An 18,983-nucleotide genomic window follows, 5' to 3' on the forward strand; every position below is an offset into this window, starting at 1 on the left:
TCTCTCTCTCTCTCTCTCACTCTGTCTCTCTCTCTCGTTTATGATTTATCCCCTTAAATAGATACTTCACAAAACTGAGCATGTGATATTATGCTGAGCCCCTGCATCCTTTGGAGAAATGACAAATCCCACTCTGCTCATTGTTAACATAATTTTAATTAAGGGATTTAAAATCCCATGTTAAGACTTGACTATAATTTCATTTACTGTTCGGGAGGTGTTACCGGTTTCATGACTGAGGTACGATCTTAGGAAAGAGATATCCCCACACTGCAGAGTATGAAACACAGTTAAGCCTAAGAGACTGCAGAACACTTCTTTAATGAAATGATGTATATGAAAGAGCTTTGTAAGTAGTATCAACATATACAAGTAGTGTCATTGAAAAGACAACTGCCTGTCTTACTGTCTCAACCTGAAAACATTCAGACCTTCAAAGCCACAAGTACATTGTAACAGAAGAGAGCATTCTGTGAACTCAGATATTTACACAGTGTTATTTAAAAGGATATACTATAGCTGTGACTTGTTTATCCAAAACCTTTTAAGCATCACTATGCCAAAGAGTAAAGAAAACACGAGAAGGGAAAAGAAAAGAAGAAAACCTCTCCAGCAGTACAGATGGGAAAACTTTGTTTGAGTACCATTTTTGGAGGGAAGGGACACATCTGATGCTCACAGAAACAGCCGCTACAAGACAGGGCTCAAAGCAGGGAACTAAACAATAAAATGCAAAAGCAATTAATTTCATGAGTCTGTGCTGATAACACCACCAACAAAAGTTTCTTACTGGGGGTGCTGTCAGTTTTGTTAATCTTGGATACTTCCGTCTTGTCTGATTTTTATCACAAGGAAGAGGTGCTAAAGAAAATGAACACATTCTGAACGGGATTATCATGGATTACAACAAAGTGATTATAACTAGAGGCATCACATAGTTCCTCTCATCAGCTTATCTTCTGGTTGCTGTTATGCTGCTTATAAACTGGTCAAAAATGTTTAGTTCAAAGTTAGAGGCACTTAAAAAAGCATGTAGATTTCCCGTATATATATATCAGCACTTAGAAGAAGACCTTAAGTTTTATGATACATCAGAGATAAATAAGGTGCACATTTTAAGGTCATTTTGCAAAATCAACTTTAAAAAATACACGTGCTTTATTTACTTCTGGGGCACAAATTTTTCTTTTACAGTACAAGTACAAAACTATTCTGAAATGGGCAAAAGCAGCTTAGAATCAGTTATATTTATTTGCCTTTACCTACCAAGGCTTTTCTTTTGATGGACTTGAGTGAAACAGAAACAGCCATGAAGGACAGCCTCACAGGTCTTCTGTTGCTAGGCTACGCGTGTGCCCATTTAACCTGCTTCCTGACAGAGCACAGTTTTCGGAGTGCCATGTAAAATATATGTCTGTGTTTCCTGGGAGCAGAGAAAGGGAGGGTGATAGCCGTTCCCTCCCACGTCTGTTTAGCGGGGTGGAGGGGGGCTTGGAAGGCGCAGGACACAGACGTGGTGGGCAAGCTCCAGAAAGCCAACAGCTCCGTGCCTTCTACCAGGTCGTGGATGTGGGGACACAGTTGTGTCTCAGCGCCTGTTCAAAGGTCTTCAGATCAAGGAGCTTTTGCCTTACCCCTGCCTTTTCCATTTTTCTCTACTACTGCCTGTTTCCCCAACTTCTCACAGATTTGCCAGATACACGAAGGGAACATTCCGGCTCCGTTTTCCTGAAGGGGCATAAACTAACTCCCTCTCTTTCTGATCTAAAGAAGTACATTTCCAAAATACAAGTTTGTTTTGTGTGAACCTTGAAATATGGGTCTTTGGGATTCCCGAAGCAATGGTGGACACAGCTTCTGGATGGCACAGTCTTCCTCTCAGTTCTCACAACTCCCTCATCCCCCCAGCGCAGACACCACACACACACACACACACACACACACACACACACAGACACACACACACACACACACACACACACACACACACACCTCACTCTCAGGTGCCACCATCTCTCCTGGCTTCAACACATTAAGGCTCTATAACCCCTCTTACGCAGATTTCCAGGAATTATGTCAAAAGACAGGTGGCCCTTTTCTCAACATCCAAGTGTGGTCCCTATCCCTGTCTTCTTCCCCATCATACTTTGGGGTCTCAGGCCCCAGGCCCCAGCATCCCCAAGGTTTTTGTTGCACTGATTCTACCGACGTACATTTCATTGCATGACACTGAGCTCGTGCTCTGCGTCTCATCTGTGTGGCCCATGAATGTGATGAGCCTCCTTCAAACAGCAGAGGCTCTGTCGTTGCTCTTGGTGAATCAAATACTCGGTTTGTTTGTTGGAGTCATTGTTACATTTGTGTAAGATACGGATTTTTAAAAATATTTTTGCAGATAGTTATAGAAGTATCAAAACCCCTATATAGAAAAGGTAGAAGTGTATATGACAGTTTTGATGTAACCATTCTTGAGATGCACACCAATATAGTTTTCTACGGCGCACACGATTGTCCTACTTCATAACTAGCATGTAAACTGTACTCCTGGCCTCTCTCTGATGTGGGCACTGGAACTCAAGGTCATTTTGCTTCCTGTAATATATCCTATATTTTTGTGCAGCTTTAAGTAAACAGCTTGTTTTTCAGGTTTTAGATAAAAGTGGCACTGGTGTTTCATTGAAACGAGAAAAACAGGAAGTTTCTCTTACGAGTGAAGGTAAAAGAAAGAATTCAGTTTACATCCAATAGCTGTAACATTTGAGTTGTTTTTAATATGACTTATATGGCATGTCTGATGTGGGATATAGATCAGAAGTTTGGCAACAGCTTGGATTTTAAAAAGTAACAATTTGTTGTTCCCGAAGTGGGAAGATGGGTGGGTAGAGAGTGAGCTGATGGGAAGGGCCAAGAGATATCTCGGTCCTAAGGAAGGTGCCCCTAGCCCCACCACGCGGCCTGACGTCCCCCGCAGTAGATTCATGTCACCCTCTGCATTGAACTCTGTTTAGAAATTTGCAAAGAGTTAGTATAAGCTCTTTAATTTTCAGACTGTATTTTGAAAATTACAATGACATTCCTCCATCTTCAGTAATCAGATTGCTAAGACTAGTTCAACAAACATATTCATTTGTTCCTTTAGGCCCCTGGGATGTCCTTGGTCTCAGGTGAGAGACCTGAACTTTTTTTAAAGCTTAGAATTGCCTTCTTACAATATTCAATCCAAAAGACAATGTCCCTGGATGGAGAAGCTGGAAGCACAACGGACTCAGAAAGTTTTGTTTTCTTAGTGCCCGTTTACTACTGTGGCTAACCCTTTTATTATGTGTTGTATATTTTTATTGCACCGTTCTGTGTTTTATATTAATATCATACCATTTGGGACTAAGCCGCAAGTCTGTCATTTTCATTGTCATCTTCTTATTATGAAATCAGTTTTAAAGCCTTTCTTAGTCTCTTTAGTAAATCTCAGCTCATTTTGGCTACTGTTCCCGACCCTTGCTGTATCAGTCCTTGCCGTCATTTTGTTTACTTTTGGTGTAAGCCCTCCTTTCCTTCATACTTTGTTGCTTAGGTAACCTAATCAGTCATTCATTCACATCTTTATATTTGAACCCATTAGTGAAGTCCCTAAGAAATCACACCTTTTTTTTCTTTTTCATCTTAATTAGCATAATTTGCAATCCCATAATCAGGATTTCTTTTGTAAGGTCCTCTTGATTTTAAAACCAGTGTTTTATAGAAATTTCAAACTATTCACATGATTTCAAGTATGTGCCTGTTGGATTTCCAAATTGTAATGGAAAAATTGTTAATACAATTTTGATCCTAAAATTAATACTTAATTTCAAATGTTCATCCTGGGTTTGGAAAGAACAAATTGTGAAGTATTTTCAAATGACTGCAATTATAGATTAGCTGACTGTTGGGCTAAAAAAATTTTCACTTTTTATTATGCAAGCCGGTGACTAAAATCACTGATTCCTGCAATGTGCTTAGGAAACCTCTTTTATTTAAGGGAGTTGTGCAGACCCTCAGCCATTCACCTACCATCTAGAACTTTCTTTGTTGCTAGATATTTGGTGCAATATTTGGACAGTTATCACAATGAATTCTAGAGACAGGTGGAAGAAGGATATGTTGACTTATTGCTTATGTTGTCTCCATCTTAAAACCAATCTAAGGGGGTTGAAGTGTTTCTGCCCCTCTGTGGACTGTAGATGAATCACTACCCTCGCTGAACCTACAATTCTGAGGTTCTCTCAGTGAGAAGATGGACGAGATGACTCCAGGTCTCTTCGTGCTTTAAACTTCCACCCTCTACTAGGGACACATTTCTGGTTAGGATCTGTTAGGATGTTTTTGAACCTGAACCTAAAATGGAATAGAATGGGATCCTAGTCGGAAGACAAGAGGTGGTTTGGGCAGAGGCTGGTGAGAGAAGAGAATCCTGACAGTCCCCCCTATGCACACCAATAGCAGATAATAAGCATCATGAAAAAGAACTTGCAAAAAACAAGTTACAAAGGTTCTTGGATTAGTACACACACTACATATACTTTATCGAGAGGTCTTTATAAGTTGCTTTAAGAACACACTGCAGTTTTACGAGGATGGTTGACATGCAAAGCCAGAGTATCCGCAAGTAATTCATACACCGCCAAGACTTCTTTCAGTTCATTTTATTGTGTGATCATCAAAATGCGATTGTCTTCATTTTGTCTGTCTTTTGAAGAAAAACAGGAGCTGTGTAGTGATACTCCAGAAATAAAGAGAAACTCTTCATTACCTAATCGGGAAAGGTGAGTGTACTGCAATTATACAAATTCCAAGTGAGTGCAATTATACTGTTGCAAAGTAATTATCAAGGTTTAAATACAAGAAGAAAGAAAATAATAGCAACAAGCAAAGGCAATTAAGAATGGAACCACATTTTACAAAGGAGACAAGAAAGACTAGAGTACGGCTGGGTTTCTTACCTTTTCCCCAAACCTTTTCATTTTCTTTTATGAGGATTTGGGGATAATGAAATGGAACAGGCTTAACTTCCTACTCACAGCAGGCAGCTAATTGCTGTAATGTAGCCAAAGAGCTGAAAATGCCACATATGTATAAGGTGTGAATATGAAATCATGAACTTGTTTGTGTGTGTGTGTGGCTCATTATTTTATTGTTATATGTGTATATAATTATAATCGTTGCATGCTAGGATTTTCTTACATGAGACTTTTGTCACTTTTAAGATAAAATCAGCTGAATATTTTGGATGCCCAATAAAATAAAAAGAAGGTTTTCAAGGAAGCAAACTCTTACCCTCACTTCGATGAACTTGTCACAGGTGCTCTTCAGGCATTTAGACCCAGTGTCTTTGAATCCAAATCCTGGGCTCTTTCTGCATAGGAGCACATTGAATTAAGTGCCAGAAAAAAGTAGAGAGGAGTTTTAATTTCTGCACTTGCTGACAGGAGGTGTCCCTCGAATACTCAGTTCCCCTCACTTTTCTGTTCTACTCAAAAGCCTATCACAGCCCCATCACTTGCAAGCTAAGTGACAAACTCCTTAGCACAGCACAAGTCCCCTTCAGTCCTGCCCCTCCGTGGAGCCCTCACTCTGCTTCCCAGAGTTTCTGAATTGCTTTTAGTTCTCTTTTATCACACTTCCATCTCTTTGTGCCTGTTGTTTCCTTAGCCTGCTGCAAGCTGTACACTGGTTTATTACTCTTTCCTTCAAGTTCTGTCTCACCTCTGGGGCCCCCAACTCTTGCGGGCTTACTCAGGGTTTCAGCGAGCCACTGTTGCAGTGATCAGATTGTCAGAATCCGTTCAACTTCAGTGATTACCTGTTGAATATCTGCTGTATTTGGACCCACAGTGGTGAACAACACCATTGTCAAGACAAGTGGAATTGTCTGTCTGAATATCTGTCTTCCCATCAGGCCAGGGGTCATATATTTTCTTCTTCATAACTCCAAGCATCTGAGTCTCCATCTAAGCATCTCCACATTCCATCTAAAATAGCTCATCCCACGCCTGACAAGGCGCCCTATCAGATCTTAGCATCCTGCTTGGGTTTTTTCAGAGCACTTATTACTATTTTAAAGTATCTTATTGGATCATCTATTTATTTTAATATTTTGCATTCTACGTTGCTTAATTTTGTATATTTTTCACTAGGAGCTAACTCAGTCTGCAAGAGCAGGGCTGTCTTGCTCAACCCTGTGTCATTAGTGTCCAGATTAGCAACTGACTCAAAGATGATATATTTGTGGACTGAATAAATGGTACAGCTTTTCCTCCATGCTATTGCTAGGTCACTTTATGGATAGTGGTTTAACCTAGAGTTATTTCTTAAAATTTGAGTTAAATTATAAAATCTATCCAAAAAACTAAAACACAGTGTGTGTGTGTGTGTGTGTGTGTGTGTGTGTGTGTGTGTGTGTGTGATATGTTACTTTTAGGTTTGTATGAGGTGTGTTTTGTTTTTTATCATCTTTGAATTGTATCTACAACATGAATGTTAGAACTATGGTCTAATTAAAACAATCTTTTTTTTTTTTTAAGTTTATTTATTTTGAGAGAGATAGCGCAAGTGGGGGAGGAGAAGAGAAAGAGACAGAGAGAGAGAGAGAGAGAGAATCCCAAGCAGTCTTTGCAGCATTAGTGCAGAGCCAAGTGTGGGGCTCGAATTCACTAGCTGTGAGATCGTGACCTGAGCTGAAGTGACCTGAGCTGAAGTTGGACGCGTAAGCAACTGAGCCATCCAGGTGACCCGGCATTGAGTTAAATTTTTGGGTAACCCTCAGTGCAGTTCTGTGAGGTAGGCACACAGACTACTTAGAGGTGCCTGGGTGCCTCAGTTAAGCTTCTGACTTCAGCTCAGGCCCTGATCTCACTGTTCATGAGTTTGAGCCCTGTGTCAGAGCCTGGAGCCTGCTTCAGATTCTGTGTCTCCCTCTCTCTCTGCTCCTCCCCTGCTCATGCTCTGTCTCTCAAAAATAAACATTTAAAATTTTTTTTAAAAAAAGACTACTTTAATAAAATTTCAGCATAAAGGAAGCTATAGTTAATGGGCCTCCAATATTGTGCAAGTATTCTTTAACAGACAAGCATTGTTATATTGTTCTTAATCTTAAGTAAAATATCAGCTGAAGTTAATGAATTAATACCAAAAGTCTGTTGACTGTCGAAATGCATTCCATTTGATTAAACTGTTATCCAATTTTTAAATAGTCCATACAGTATAAACATATAAAACTTTCTAGAGCTGTGGTGTCAACTTTAGCACTGAAGGTTTACAAAAATCTCCTCCTTACTTGACAAGCAAAACCCTATGTGATTGGACCCCTGCCTGCCTATGCAGCTTTGTCTTCCAAATTGCATGTGCCCTCAGCCCTCTTGAACACTTTTTGTTCCCACAGTACTGAAAGCTTTGGGCCTCACAAGAAACTCTCCAGTGGTAGTGCCTGCTTTGCTTAGAATAAACTCCAGTTCCCACCCCACGGACATGACTCCAGCTCACACCTCTTCCTCTTTCTTCTTCTTTCCGTGCACTCCACCCCCTGCAGCCCTGGCCCTTAACGCTTCCAGCCATCCTACCTCATTTCTACCAGGGAACATCACACATCACCTGGAACACTCCTCTAACTCCAGATCTTGACTAAATTGTTCTTTCAACTGACTTTGCCCCTTTTTGTTTTATTTCTGTATGTACTTTCCCCCAGGCTAAAATAGAACGTTAGTTTAAAAGCCCTGTTCAGCCAGTGAGACAAATGGTATGTAACTACTGTTGCTAAGAATACATTAGTGTCAATTCTGTTTAATTGTGGCTCCCCCAAAACCTTGAAACAAGATTTGTCAGGAATAAGTAGTAATTTTCTAATTGAGAATTGATTTTATATAACTACATAAATGATAGTTTTTAGCATGACATTTATGGCCTTGCTCTCATTTGTTGTGTATTAACATTTCATTTGTCACATATTAATGTTTCTGAATTTATGAGTATCTGATGTGATCCCCACTTTGAAATTATAAGCCTCAGCTTGTTTTCGCACAGCGCGCTAATGGAAGATTTAACTCCAACTTCCGGATACAGTGACAGCTTTTCTGTGTGTGGTGCTTGTGAAGTTACTTCTTCACTGACAAAGTTTTCTCAGAGCATGTATATCACGGAAACAGTAAGAAAACTGACGTCTATTTTAAGGTAAAGATATATGCTAACATATTTCCATATGCTTTGTTGAACTTTCTAAGCAGTGACAGCTCCTGATCTTTTTTTTTCCCCTACTCAGCCATAAAGTTATTAAGAAGATTCAATAGAATGACTTTATGACTTGTCCCCTAACTACACTGATACAGATGCCCTGTCGATTAAATGTCTCTTGGAATAGAACTGTAGTCGCTAACTGTCCATTGTTATGTGGTCTGGCAGTATGGTGGATGTTCCGTCCTGGATGTTATGAATTTCTTCCTTCCTCCCTCCCTTTCCCTTTCTTTTACTTTTTAGTTATTTGGTTTTTGCCTGACCAAGTCCCTCATGACATTTGTATGGCTTTCTACAAATTCTCCTATTGTAGCTTTAGATACTAAACTTACCAAGGGAAGTTGAGTTTTACGTTTTGGTTCAGTGTAGAATGTTAACATTTGTGGGCAGGGCAGATGAGGAATTTAAATGTCTGGATCTCAGTTCCCAAAGAATGGAGGCAGAGAGGGGATAAAGTCCAGAATTCAAGATTTTTCCAAATAAGGACCAAGGATAAAAGGGGACCAAAGAAGTTTGTCTACAGAAGAGTGCTCTGAAATAGGTGACATAGGGAGAGGGAGGGGCAAGAGCAGTGACACCACTAAATTAATGGGGCCAGTTGGTTTGGTTGGGGGTCACAGACTGTGAGTGGCCTCTGTTATACAGTAAGAGGCTTTCAGCCAAGGAGAACATGCCGGAGGATCTAGCTGGATTAGTATTTTCCATTAGGACAGATACTTGGACTCCCAGATCAGTGAGTGACTGTAAAAGCTTCCTGAAGAGGAGAGTTGGCGAAGAGAAATGTAGAGGTGAGGCATATATATATAGGGAGCTAAACCTTTCGTCTCAGGCTCAGGCTATGGTCTTGTGTGTGAAGATATACTGCAAACCACTGCAGTACTTGAACTCAGTTCTGCCGTTGTCCTGGGCTTTATGAAAATTCCTATGGGAACATCCAGGGCTGTGGGGCTCTGCATACATGAGCATGAAGGCCCATTTGTCCCTTAGGAACGCATTACTAGCATCTGTCCTGTCCCAGGAGAAAGGATGAAGCACTCTTGGTTATATGTAGGTGGATCTGCTTGGACTTTGCATTGGGGCACATCTTCACTAATGATACTAGGGATCCAGAGAGAAGTTGTTGACCAAGAAATGAAGTCAGAGTGCTACATTTCTGAATACTTAAGTTTTGACCACTAAATCTGAGTTGGCAAGCTTCCTCTAGCCTGGGAAAGGGGCAGAAACAGGCCAGACCTCAGTGTTGTACAGATATTATGAGTTGAAAAAGGCCGCTTATCCAATGATCTGGATGGATGTCTGTCTCATACTGCCATGGTCTACAGAATAGTCCCTAAAGAATGGGATTCTCTGAACAGTTTTATCAGTATTTGTCCAGAAGTAATATGTAAGACCCACTATTTTGAAGTTAGGTAGTCATAAATTTGAATCTTGGTTTATCTTCCTTACTGGTTCTGAGCATTAGGACACATAGTCTGCAATAAATTATATATATGAGTGTACCTGTATATGGCAAAGAAATGTTTGCATATTACTAGTGATTAGGACATTGCTTCAAGTGATCCAGGCCTTCTTGATAATAATAGCTATTGTTTTTGAGCTGTTAGTATATTTTAGGCATTCACTCAAGTGTCTTGTATATGTTAGCTCCTTACTCCCACAAACTTAGGAGGTTGATATTATTTTTAACTTTTTAACAAATGTATGAAGAAACTGAAGCTTAGAGAAATTAACACACTCAAAGTTGCAGTTACATAGTTACTAGGACAGGGCTGAGTTTTAGCCTAGGCTCCTTGATTTGGAGTCTTATGTTCTCAACCCCTGTATTCACACATATACACACATATATATACACATACATATATATGTACTTACCTACATATACATACAGAAACATGTATGTGTGTTACAAAATGCCTGTGTGCATGTATGCACACACATTTACACACATACACACATTCTTTGCTACTCCCCCCCACACTGAGACCTGGAGAGCTGCCTGGTTGTGTTGCACTAGGGTTTGGATACCCCGCTGTGTATCATCATTTTCCTCATTTTATCCTTGGCTAATTTTTGTTATGCATTTAAGTGTATCATTACTATTAATTTTTACACGTGGTCTAAAAGGAGATAATGTGATTGAGGGTACTGAGACTTTAAAGTACATTCACTTCCATAATTAGGCATCACTAGAAAATTAAAATTTCCCAGAAATCATCTTCCTGATGAACACATAGCATCCTTGGTGCTTGAAATCATCATACTATTACCAACTAAAGACTCTGAAAGCCAAACATAGTAATAAATCAGCTCTTTTCTGGGCCAGCTTGAATCTTTTTTGTGGTGATTGTTTTACAGAAATATTAAGTGGAAAAAGAATTGTACAGAGCATAAAGCTTAACTGGAACAAAATGAGCTCCTCATTTATCAATCTTCTCTTTTTCGCCTTCAGCAGCGTGTAGTGTGTTTTCTAACATTTCACTGGTGAAAACAGAGTTCTTGTCTTCTTTGTTATGTTTTTTCCCCCTGTACTGTGCTCTTCTTTCTGTATCTGGTACACGTGTTGTTCCTTGTGTTAACTAGACTTCAAATTTCTCAAGGCGTGAAGATTATGGCTGGCTCTGTAGAAGGTGGAGGGTACCATGTATTTTATACTCAGGATTGTTCACCAGATTTGCCTTACTTGTCACATTGTAAAGATAGTCATTAAAATCCTTTCCCTCCACTTGGTTCACTTTGGACATGACTCCATCCTTATCCCTTTCCATACTGCCAAAGTGGAGTCTCGCCACTTCTGTTTATTTCATGTTAATGGAATAAATTAATAAAAATAGTAGTTTTCATTATTCATTTTCATTACTTGATTATACTCAGCTTAGTGCTTTCCTGTCTTATATTACTTTTTTATGTGTATTAATTTATTTAATCCCCACATAGAGTAACATCTTTGAAAATAGATTGGATTTTCCACATTGTGTCTGAGATATATTAGTAGATACTCAAAGAATACTTTTAATGAAATTGAAAGGGACTAATGTAAAATGCAGTGAATAGCATTGTTGGATATTAAAATATTTTCAGATTATGGGGTATGACTGAGTTGTGTTAAGTCAGAGGTGGATAAGATCCATACTGTTAAATTGTATCAGATGATCCTAAATATTGGAGACATATCAAATCTCAAGTCACTCTCAATAATGATGATGATGATGATGATGATAATACCTATGTATTATGCACTTCCTGTGTTCTGGGCACTGTCCTAAAAGCTTTGCATATGTTAACTCTCTTAAGCCTTTCAATAGCCCTGTAAACAGAGACTTTCATTATTCCTATTTTATGGATGAGAACACCGAGGCTTATAAACGTTGACTACTTTGCCTAGCATTACATAACTCTTGAATGGTAGAGCAGGAATTTGAATCCTGGCAGTCTGGTCTCATAGTCCTTCCTTTTAACTGCTAACCCTATAACACCTTGTTTCAGTTTATTGTTGTATATGGTAACTTAATAATAAGGCAGACTTCGTTCATTTTGACTCCACAAAAGCCTATGTAAGCTTACATTTTAAAAATATCAAAAATTAAATTTTAAAAAGGAAGTCATGGGATGCCTGGGTAGCTCAGTTGGTTAAGCATCCAACTCTTGATTTCGGCTCAGGTCATGATCTCACAATTCGTGAGATCTGAGATCAGAGTGGAGCCTGCTTGGGATTCTCTTTCTTCCCCTCTCTGCCCCTCCCCCTACTTGCAATCATGCACACACTCTCTCAAAACAAATAAACTTTAAAAAAAAAAGTATGTCACTTGTTACAGGTTGCTGCCAGTTACTGAAGCAAAAGAAAGCCCACAAAATTAAATACACTGGCAGTTGGGGTCCATTGGAAACCATGATCTAATTCCTGGTTTTAGAAAGCGAAACTGTGCCATTTGTATTCATCTTTCTTTTTCACTGGGTTGGAGAAGAGCGTTTCAAACTACCCCAAGCAAGAGGCTTGTTCTTTTTCTATGAACGAGGTTACTTTTTTAAAAAAGAGCACCTGGATGAGCAGGTGCTTCTGTGTTTCCCTGCTCATGTCTAGAGAGAATGGAGCTATATTAATGCAAGTAGGAGACTTTTCTTAAGAAAAAACTACTCTGTTGAGAAGGGACTATGACTGTGGAATGAAAAGGAAATGGCCCTTAGCTTCAGCTTTACCAAGCTTGGCCATCACGGATGGAAGCGGTGCGGACTCAGTGTTGTAGCTCATCTAGTTGAACTCTTTAAAAAATTCCAGTTCAAACTTGCAGGCATAGATACGGGTTTTATAGGAATTCAGTGAGACGGGCATCATAGCCAAGGACCTCCTATGGTCCTGGATGCAAGTAATGGTTCTAGAAGATCTTTAGGATATTTGCTTCTTAAATTCTTGAGAAGAGAGGGGCACCTGGGTGGCTCAGTTGGTTGGGTGTCTGACTTCAGCTCAGGTCATGATCTCAAGGTCTGGTCCATGGGTTCGAGCCCCAAATCAGGCTCTGTGCTGGCAGCTTGGAGCCTGGAGCCTGCTTCAGATTCTGCCTCCCTCTCTCTCTGTTCCTCCCCCGTTCGCTCTCTCTCAAAAATAAATAAACATTTAAAAAATCTTTAAAAATTGAGAAGAGAGGCAGTGTTCAACAAAGACATTCTCCTGATTTTATTGTCAAGCCTGGAGGTAGAATTGTGAGTAAATGCTCCAAGGGAAGCAGGGTAGTTTCTGGTGGGACAGGAGTCCTGTTGAAAAGGCAACACTTGATCCCTGAGTCTTCCAGAATGCGCAGTATCCACCTGATTTAATGGATATGAGTGAACAGATACCAATTTATCCCTAGGGTTTTGTGCTCAGCATCTCCTGGCATATGTTCTTGAAGGACCTTTCATGGATTAGAGAATCACTATGACTGTCCTAAAGGAAAGTGAAGTTTGTGAGTGGAGAAAGGTTTGATAAGATACAAAAGAAGATACCAAGGAAAATCACTGAAGAAAGGGACTCAGGACAACAAATGAAGGAATTTTTTAAGAATTTGTAACTACATTCAGACCCTCCTGTGATTTTTGGTATCTTACGGTTTTCTAACAGCATATGACAGCTTTTTCTGAATTTACCTTTCAGAAAAAGGAAAATTTGTGCTTGGATGTTGCAGGACCTATATATTTTGTCCTCTGTCTCGTCAGTCTTGTGGGACAGAATCCCAGAGGGAAAAGCTAATTATCAGCAGCTCTGTGGAGGAGAGAATAGAAGGCAGAAAGTTCTGGAAGGTGAGACACGAAGGGAAGTGCAGGGCACCTGCTAGGGGCTGTGGTAGGGGTGGGTCCTTAATAGTCAGAAAACCAAAGAGGCTCAAGGTAAGAATAATTCCTCAACCAAAGAGTTTCTGTAAAGATTACATGAAGTTATATAAACTATAAAACATATAGTAGCACTTAACACTTTTCTAGAACTTTATAAAGAGTGATTGAATGTGACCAGGGTGCTCAATATTGACAGAAAATATTTGTCCCCAACATTTAGTGCAGTTGGTCTGGAATATTTCCTTCATAGGCTGCTACCCTCCTGCCCCACAGCCAGCTAATTCCTCCTCCTCCTTAAGGGCTCCCCATGATGGTGCTCCCCTGTCACAGTGCCCATGGTGCTGTATTCGCTGTCACATCCCAGCATATCTCACTGTCCGCACCCCCCACCAGCCTGACTTTCGCGTAATAAGAATGTATGGGTTCCTAGCATGGGGGGTGCAATGCCAGGCTCTGGCAGGTGCTACTGGGGAAAAGCTAAGTTTTAGTGGGGTTCAGGGAATATCTAATATCTGTGGAGTTAATGACCTTGAGTGTATTGAGAAAATATGACATGGCAAAAGCTGTAAAACTTTCACACAAAGTTGTGTTTTGTTTTAAAACAATGTCTATCTAGCTTTGGAAATAAAGTATGTATTTGTGAGAAGTTATTTAGACTATAGATGAAGTTTGGTGTAAGTTCTGATGTAGAAATTCCACAGGTTGAGAATAATTCAGAACTAATCCAGAACTTTTGGTCTCCCCGACCTGCCCCTTCACCCTCTTCTCAGTCCCAGCCAGATGCCACCACCACGTAATATTTGTTTCTCTGGAGGTACCTCCTTAGAAACTTGCTGATTTGCTCTAAATCTAAATCTAAACGTAGTCCATGAGAAGGACTGTTGCTCAGGAGAGGCTTGAACCCTGTGTTGCAGGAAGGGGAAGCTGGCTTTAGGGAGAGAGAGGAGTGGTTTGTGTAAAAGACCTCACCCCTTCTGCCCCACCAGACTGGCCATAAAAGTGATAACAGGTCCATCTTCCTTGGGACTCCAGTTACAGCTTTTCTTTCCATGCCATCTGATTTCTGCTCATCCCACATACCTGGAAGCCACTCAAATCATTCTAGCCAGGCAAATCATTCTGAGGGGAGTGTGTGTTTGTGTTATATTTGACGTGTTGTGCTGAGGATTTTTAATGTTTGGGATTGAATCTCCTTAAAACTATAAATGAGTATTAAAACAGATAATACACTTAAAACACTATTATGAATGTAAATCATATAGGAAAGAGCTATTTTGTCTTTTGTGTGCCATACTACGATGGAAAAGTTTTGTAAATCCCTTGGATAATTTACCTGAGCTCCTTAGAACCCTTCAACATAAAAACACCCTTATACACTTTTAAGATATAGTAGCTATAAATTTGTAGGTTTCATATTCTCCCAGGAATGAAATATGTGCCATCCAGGTGATTAATCCCCAAAAAGCTGTCACTACAAAGGCAGGGCACTACTGCCTCTTGGCAAAATGAAGCGCCTGTCAGAACAATGGCCAATCACTGGAAAGACCAGGATCCACATAGGATTCCTAAGAGTATCTACGGATCCCCGGATAAAAGGAATTACTCTGGAGAGTTAAGTTCCTTGGTTTTCTTCGGGGGGAAGAAGTCATTAGACAATGTCTTTCCTCCAGGAATTTTGCAGTGCTAAGTTTTCTTCAAGGAAAGCTCTCAAGTGAGTGCAGGGCTTTCCTGGGCTGCTGGATTATGGATGGGCATTGTGAGGTCATACTTGTTTTCTGCCTTTCTCTTTCTTTCTCTCTCTCCCTCTCTCTTTCACCCTCCCTCCCTTCCTTCCTTCTTTCCTTTCTCTTCCTTCTTTGTTTCTACTTTCTCTTTTTCACTTCCTTCCTTTCTTTTTCAGTTATTTCTAATCTTTAAAAAAATGTAAAGGTTTATTTATTTTTGAGAGAGAGCAAGCAAGCAGGGAAGGGGCAGACAGGGAGGCGATCAGAGGATCCAGAGCGGGCTCCATGCTGAGCGGGTTTCAAACTCATGAACTGTGAGATTGTGACCTGAACCAAAGTCATATGCTCAACCAACTTAGCCACCCAGGTGCCCCTCTTCCTTTTTTTTTTTTTTTTAAATTTTAAATTTTAAGATAAGCGTAGGTTTACATGCAGTTGTGAGAAATCATACAGAGAGATCCCCTGTACCCTTTACCTAGTTTCCCCCAGTGGTAACACTATCACAGAATCTTGGCATTGACACAAATACAGAACAGTTCCGTCACCATGAGGATGCCTCCTGTTGCCCTTGTATAGCCACGCCCACCTCCCTTTCCCCAGTCTGTGCCTTTTGAAGAAGACTTGGATGACCGTGGTAAAACCAACTTGGTAGGCCTGAATGTTCATCTTTGCCAAGATGTTTAACACCCAGAGGACACCCAGTTCTGACAGGTGAGTGCTGCGTCTCTCTTCCTGGTATATCACCATCTCTGCTGTGCTCCTACTCCTAGGGAGATTCTTCTGTATTTTTTTTCTGAGTATCGGCTACCATCAGAATTTGGCTACACATCTATGGAGGAATTCGTGGCAAGTTTTGAGGTAAGCTGGCTTTATTGGAACTTTGAGGGAGTGACAGAATAGCCTAAACTTAATCTTCATTGAAGAAACATCGTAAAGTGTTACCAGTAAGAGGACTGAGAATGGCTTATATGAACGAGGATGGGGACCTTTATACTAAATGGATGACTCCAAATGAAAACTGCACTTAAAATCAGCGTCACCAAGGTTCAGATACACTTTGGGAAGATCTTATAGGCTGAGAACAGAGAAAGTTGCAGAGATGAAAAGAAACGACATGATTTCTGACTTACCCCCAGGACACCAAAAATAATTTCTATCCCTTGGACGCCTTCCCTCAGCCACCTTTTATGAAGGGTTGATAGCGGACGATTAGGTAGGTCAGCCACGTCAGGTGCCCAGAACACTAGTCTTATTAGAATCAGTCACACATCAGAGGGAAAGATGAAGAAAATCTGTATTTACCAAATTTCATTTTAGAGACAGTGCCGTATAATGATTAGAAGGAAAACTTTGTTCTGCTACCTGAGCTCACAATAGGTTGTCCCCAGGCTGCTAAGTCACGCAGGCTGTGGTGAAGCTGAGTGAGGCATGCAGGCCTGAGGCAGCCAGAAGCTGCTCACTGGAGTGGAGAAGGACTTTGCGGTACAGGAGGGTGGATGGATGGCTTCTCCGCCTTCATGCTCAGCATTGCTTGTGGAAGGGATGGATGGACATGGAAAGGCTATTAGTGAAAAGAGCACCAAGTGATTAATTTGAAGAGGGGCCATATGCCTTAATCTGATCCTGGGGAAAACCCCTCCCTTTTCTAATCTATAACTATTACTTCTGTTTCCTCACCTTCTATCCCCACCCCATCCTCACCCCTACTCCTTCACTGGGACTGCCCTGTGAGGCCACCAGTGACCAAATGCAATAGTCACTTCTTATCTTACCTGACCTCTTGGAGACCTTCAACCCAGTTGACTACTCTTTCCTTCTTGAAGCACTTTGTTTGCGTAGCTTCCACAACAACACACTTCTCATTTTCTCACCTTTCTCCCTACTGTCTTTTCTGCTGGCAACTCAGTTCCTTCTCTGGTTTCTAAGTGTGGGCACATCTGAGGGCCCATTTCTGAGTCACTTTCTTCTCCCTGTGAAGTGTGGTTCTAGGTGAGCTCAACGGGTCTGTGACTTTGAATACTTACCCATATGGCAGTGACTCCCCAGTCTACTTCTGTGGTATTCCAATTCAAGAAATCATACTCCAACTACCTTCTTGACATCCCTCTTAAATATTTTGTATTTCTCATTTACTTTTCCTTCACTTTCTTTTTTTTCTATTGCATTTTTTAACCATGTTGTTTATTAATTATGTAAACTGCCTTAATCTTTTTTTTTTTTTTTGGAATAAGGTGAGGTATACTTTAGTTAATTCATATAATTAGACCCAGGTATAAAAGACCCACAGTACCAGTGTCAGGCAGTTCTAGGCTTTGATGCTTTTTAATACTAGATACTTGCATGTAATAACTGTATTGTAGACAGCTCATCCTCTAAAAGTTAATGTCCTGGTCTATTATCATTTACAAAACAGCCGGAGCAGTGCCCAGAGCAGACAAACCAAAAACTGAGAACGGGCTTCAACCAGGTAAGGTTTTTTTCAGTGTAGTCATTTATTTTCTAAATGATTCCGCATTCCAAAAGAGAAGTAATACACATTTCCAAATGTTAAATTTGGAAGGAAATCAAATTTGCGTTTTCTTATCAAGAATAAGATTAATGTGTAGTTTATCAGATGTCACAAAGCAACATCTTTTTGAATTTTAAAACGCAAATATTTCCACAGCACAAAGCTTATGAAACACTTAGAGTGAGTCTATATTTTGAACAGAAAACATGATGACTTCCTGTCTTTAAGAAATAGATTAAATCATCAAAACACTGGACTAAGCCAGAAATCATTTGTAGATTAAAGTTTTTAATGGTTTTGGACAACTTGATATCTCTGGAGCTTTTTTTTTGTTGTTGTTGTTGTTGTTTGTTTTTTGTTTTTTAGTAGCCTGTTGACAGTTAAGTTTATGGTTTTTCCATTATAAAAGTAGTTGTAAAAACAATTAATGCTTGTAAAAGTACGTATGCTTACAGCCATCTTCTGGAAAACTGTCATAGTCACATGTGAACCTATAAAGGCCAGGAGGTGCTCAGTGCCCCCTGGAATTGTATTAAGTGCGTGGAAACGGAGGCATTAGCTCACCTCTTTTTTTTTTTTTAATGTTTTATAAAATTTATTTCTTAGACAGTGTGAGCAGGGGAGGGTCAGAGAGAGAAGGTGACACAGAATCTGAAAGAGGCTCCAGGCTCTAAGCTGGCAGTCAGCACAGAGCCCGACACGGGGCTCGAACCCACGAACTGTGAGATCATGACCTGAGCTGAAGTCGGATGCCCAACCGACTGAGCCACCCAGGCGCCCCTGGCTCACCTCTTTGGTAGGCAATGAGGTACATTTGGATTTTCTTGTTTTACAAATGAAATAGAATTGTGAAGTAAGTTCCTCAAGACATTCAACCAGACAAACTTGCGATGAAAATTAGAACCTAAGCCAGATTCCTTCTTAGAAAGGCTGTCTGTATCACAAAGCATTTGAAGTGTAGGATGGGCCTAAATGTAACACCCTTGTAGACAGATTTGCCTCTCTTGTCTCTGACTGAGTCCCTACTGGACTGTGTAAACAGCTGGAAATGACGGTTGCTGTCATCGTTCATCTGAAGAGTGAGTTTATTTTCTGAATAATGTCTGTTTAAAAGCAGTAATTGAACATTTTTCAGCCACAAGACACACTTGTCAACATTTCCTTTTTTTTTTTTTTTTAAATGTTTT

General features: G+C 40.2%; 1 protein-coding gene across 1 annotated transcript in view; it reads left to right on the forward strand.

Annotated features, from left to right (window-relative positions):
• Positions 1-18,983, forward strand: part of MORC1 (MORC family CW-type zinc finger 1) — a 160,613-nt gene that overhangs the window by 135,588 nt on the left and 6,042 nt on the right. Inside the window, exons 21-25 of the mRNA XM_077771811.1 lie at positions 2,647-2,716; positions 4,733-4,799; positions 8,053-8,199; positions 16,058-16,145; positions 17,701-17,754. Of these exons, the coding sequence (XP_077627937.1) occupies positions 2,647-2,716; positions 4,733-4,799; positions 8,053-8,199; positions 16,058-16,145; positions 17,701-17,754 (426 nt within the window). The remainder of the gene's footprint in view (positions 1-2,646; positions 2,717-4,732; positions 4,800-8,052; positions 8,200-16,057; positions 16,146-17,700; positions 17,755-18,983) is intronic.

Source organism: Crocuta crocuta, unplaced genomic scaffold, assembly GCF_008692635.1.
Source record: "Crocuta crocuta isolate KB4526 unplaced genomic scaffold, BGI_CrCroc_1.0 scaffold56, whole genome shotgun sequence".
NCBI lineage: Eukaryota > Metazoa > Chordata > Mammalia > Carnivora > Hyaenidae > Crocuta > Crocuta crocuta.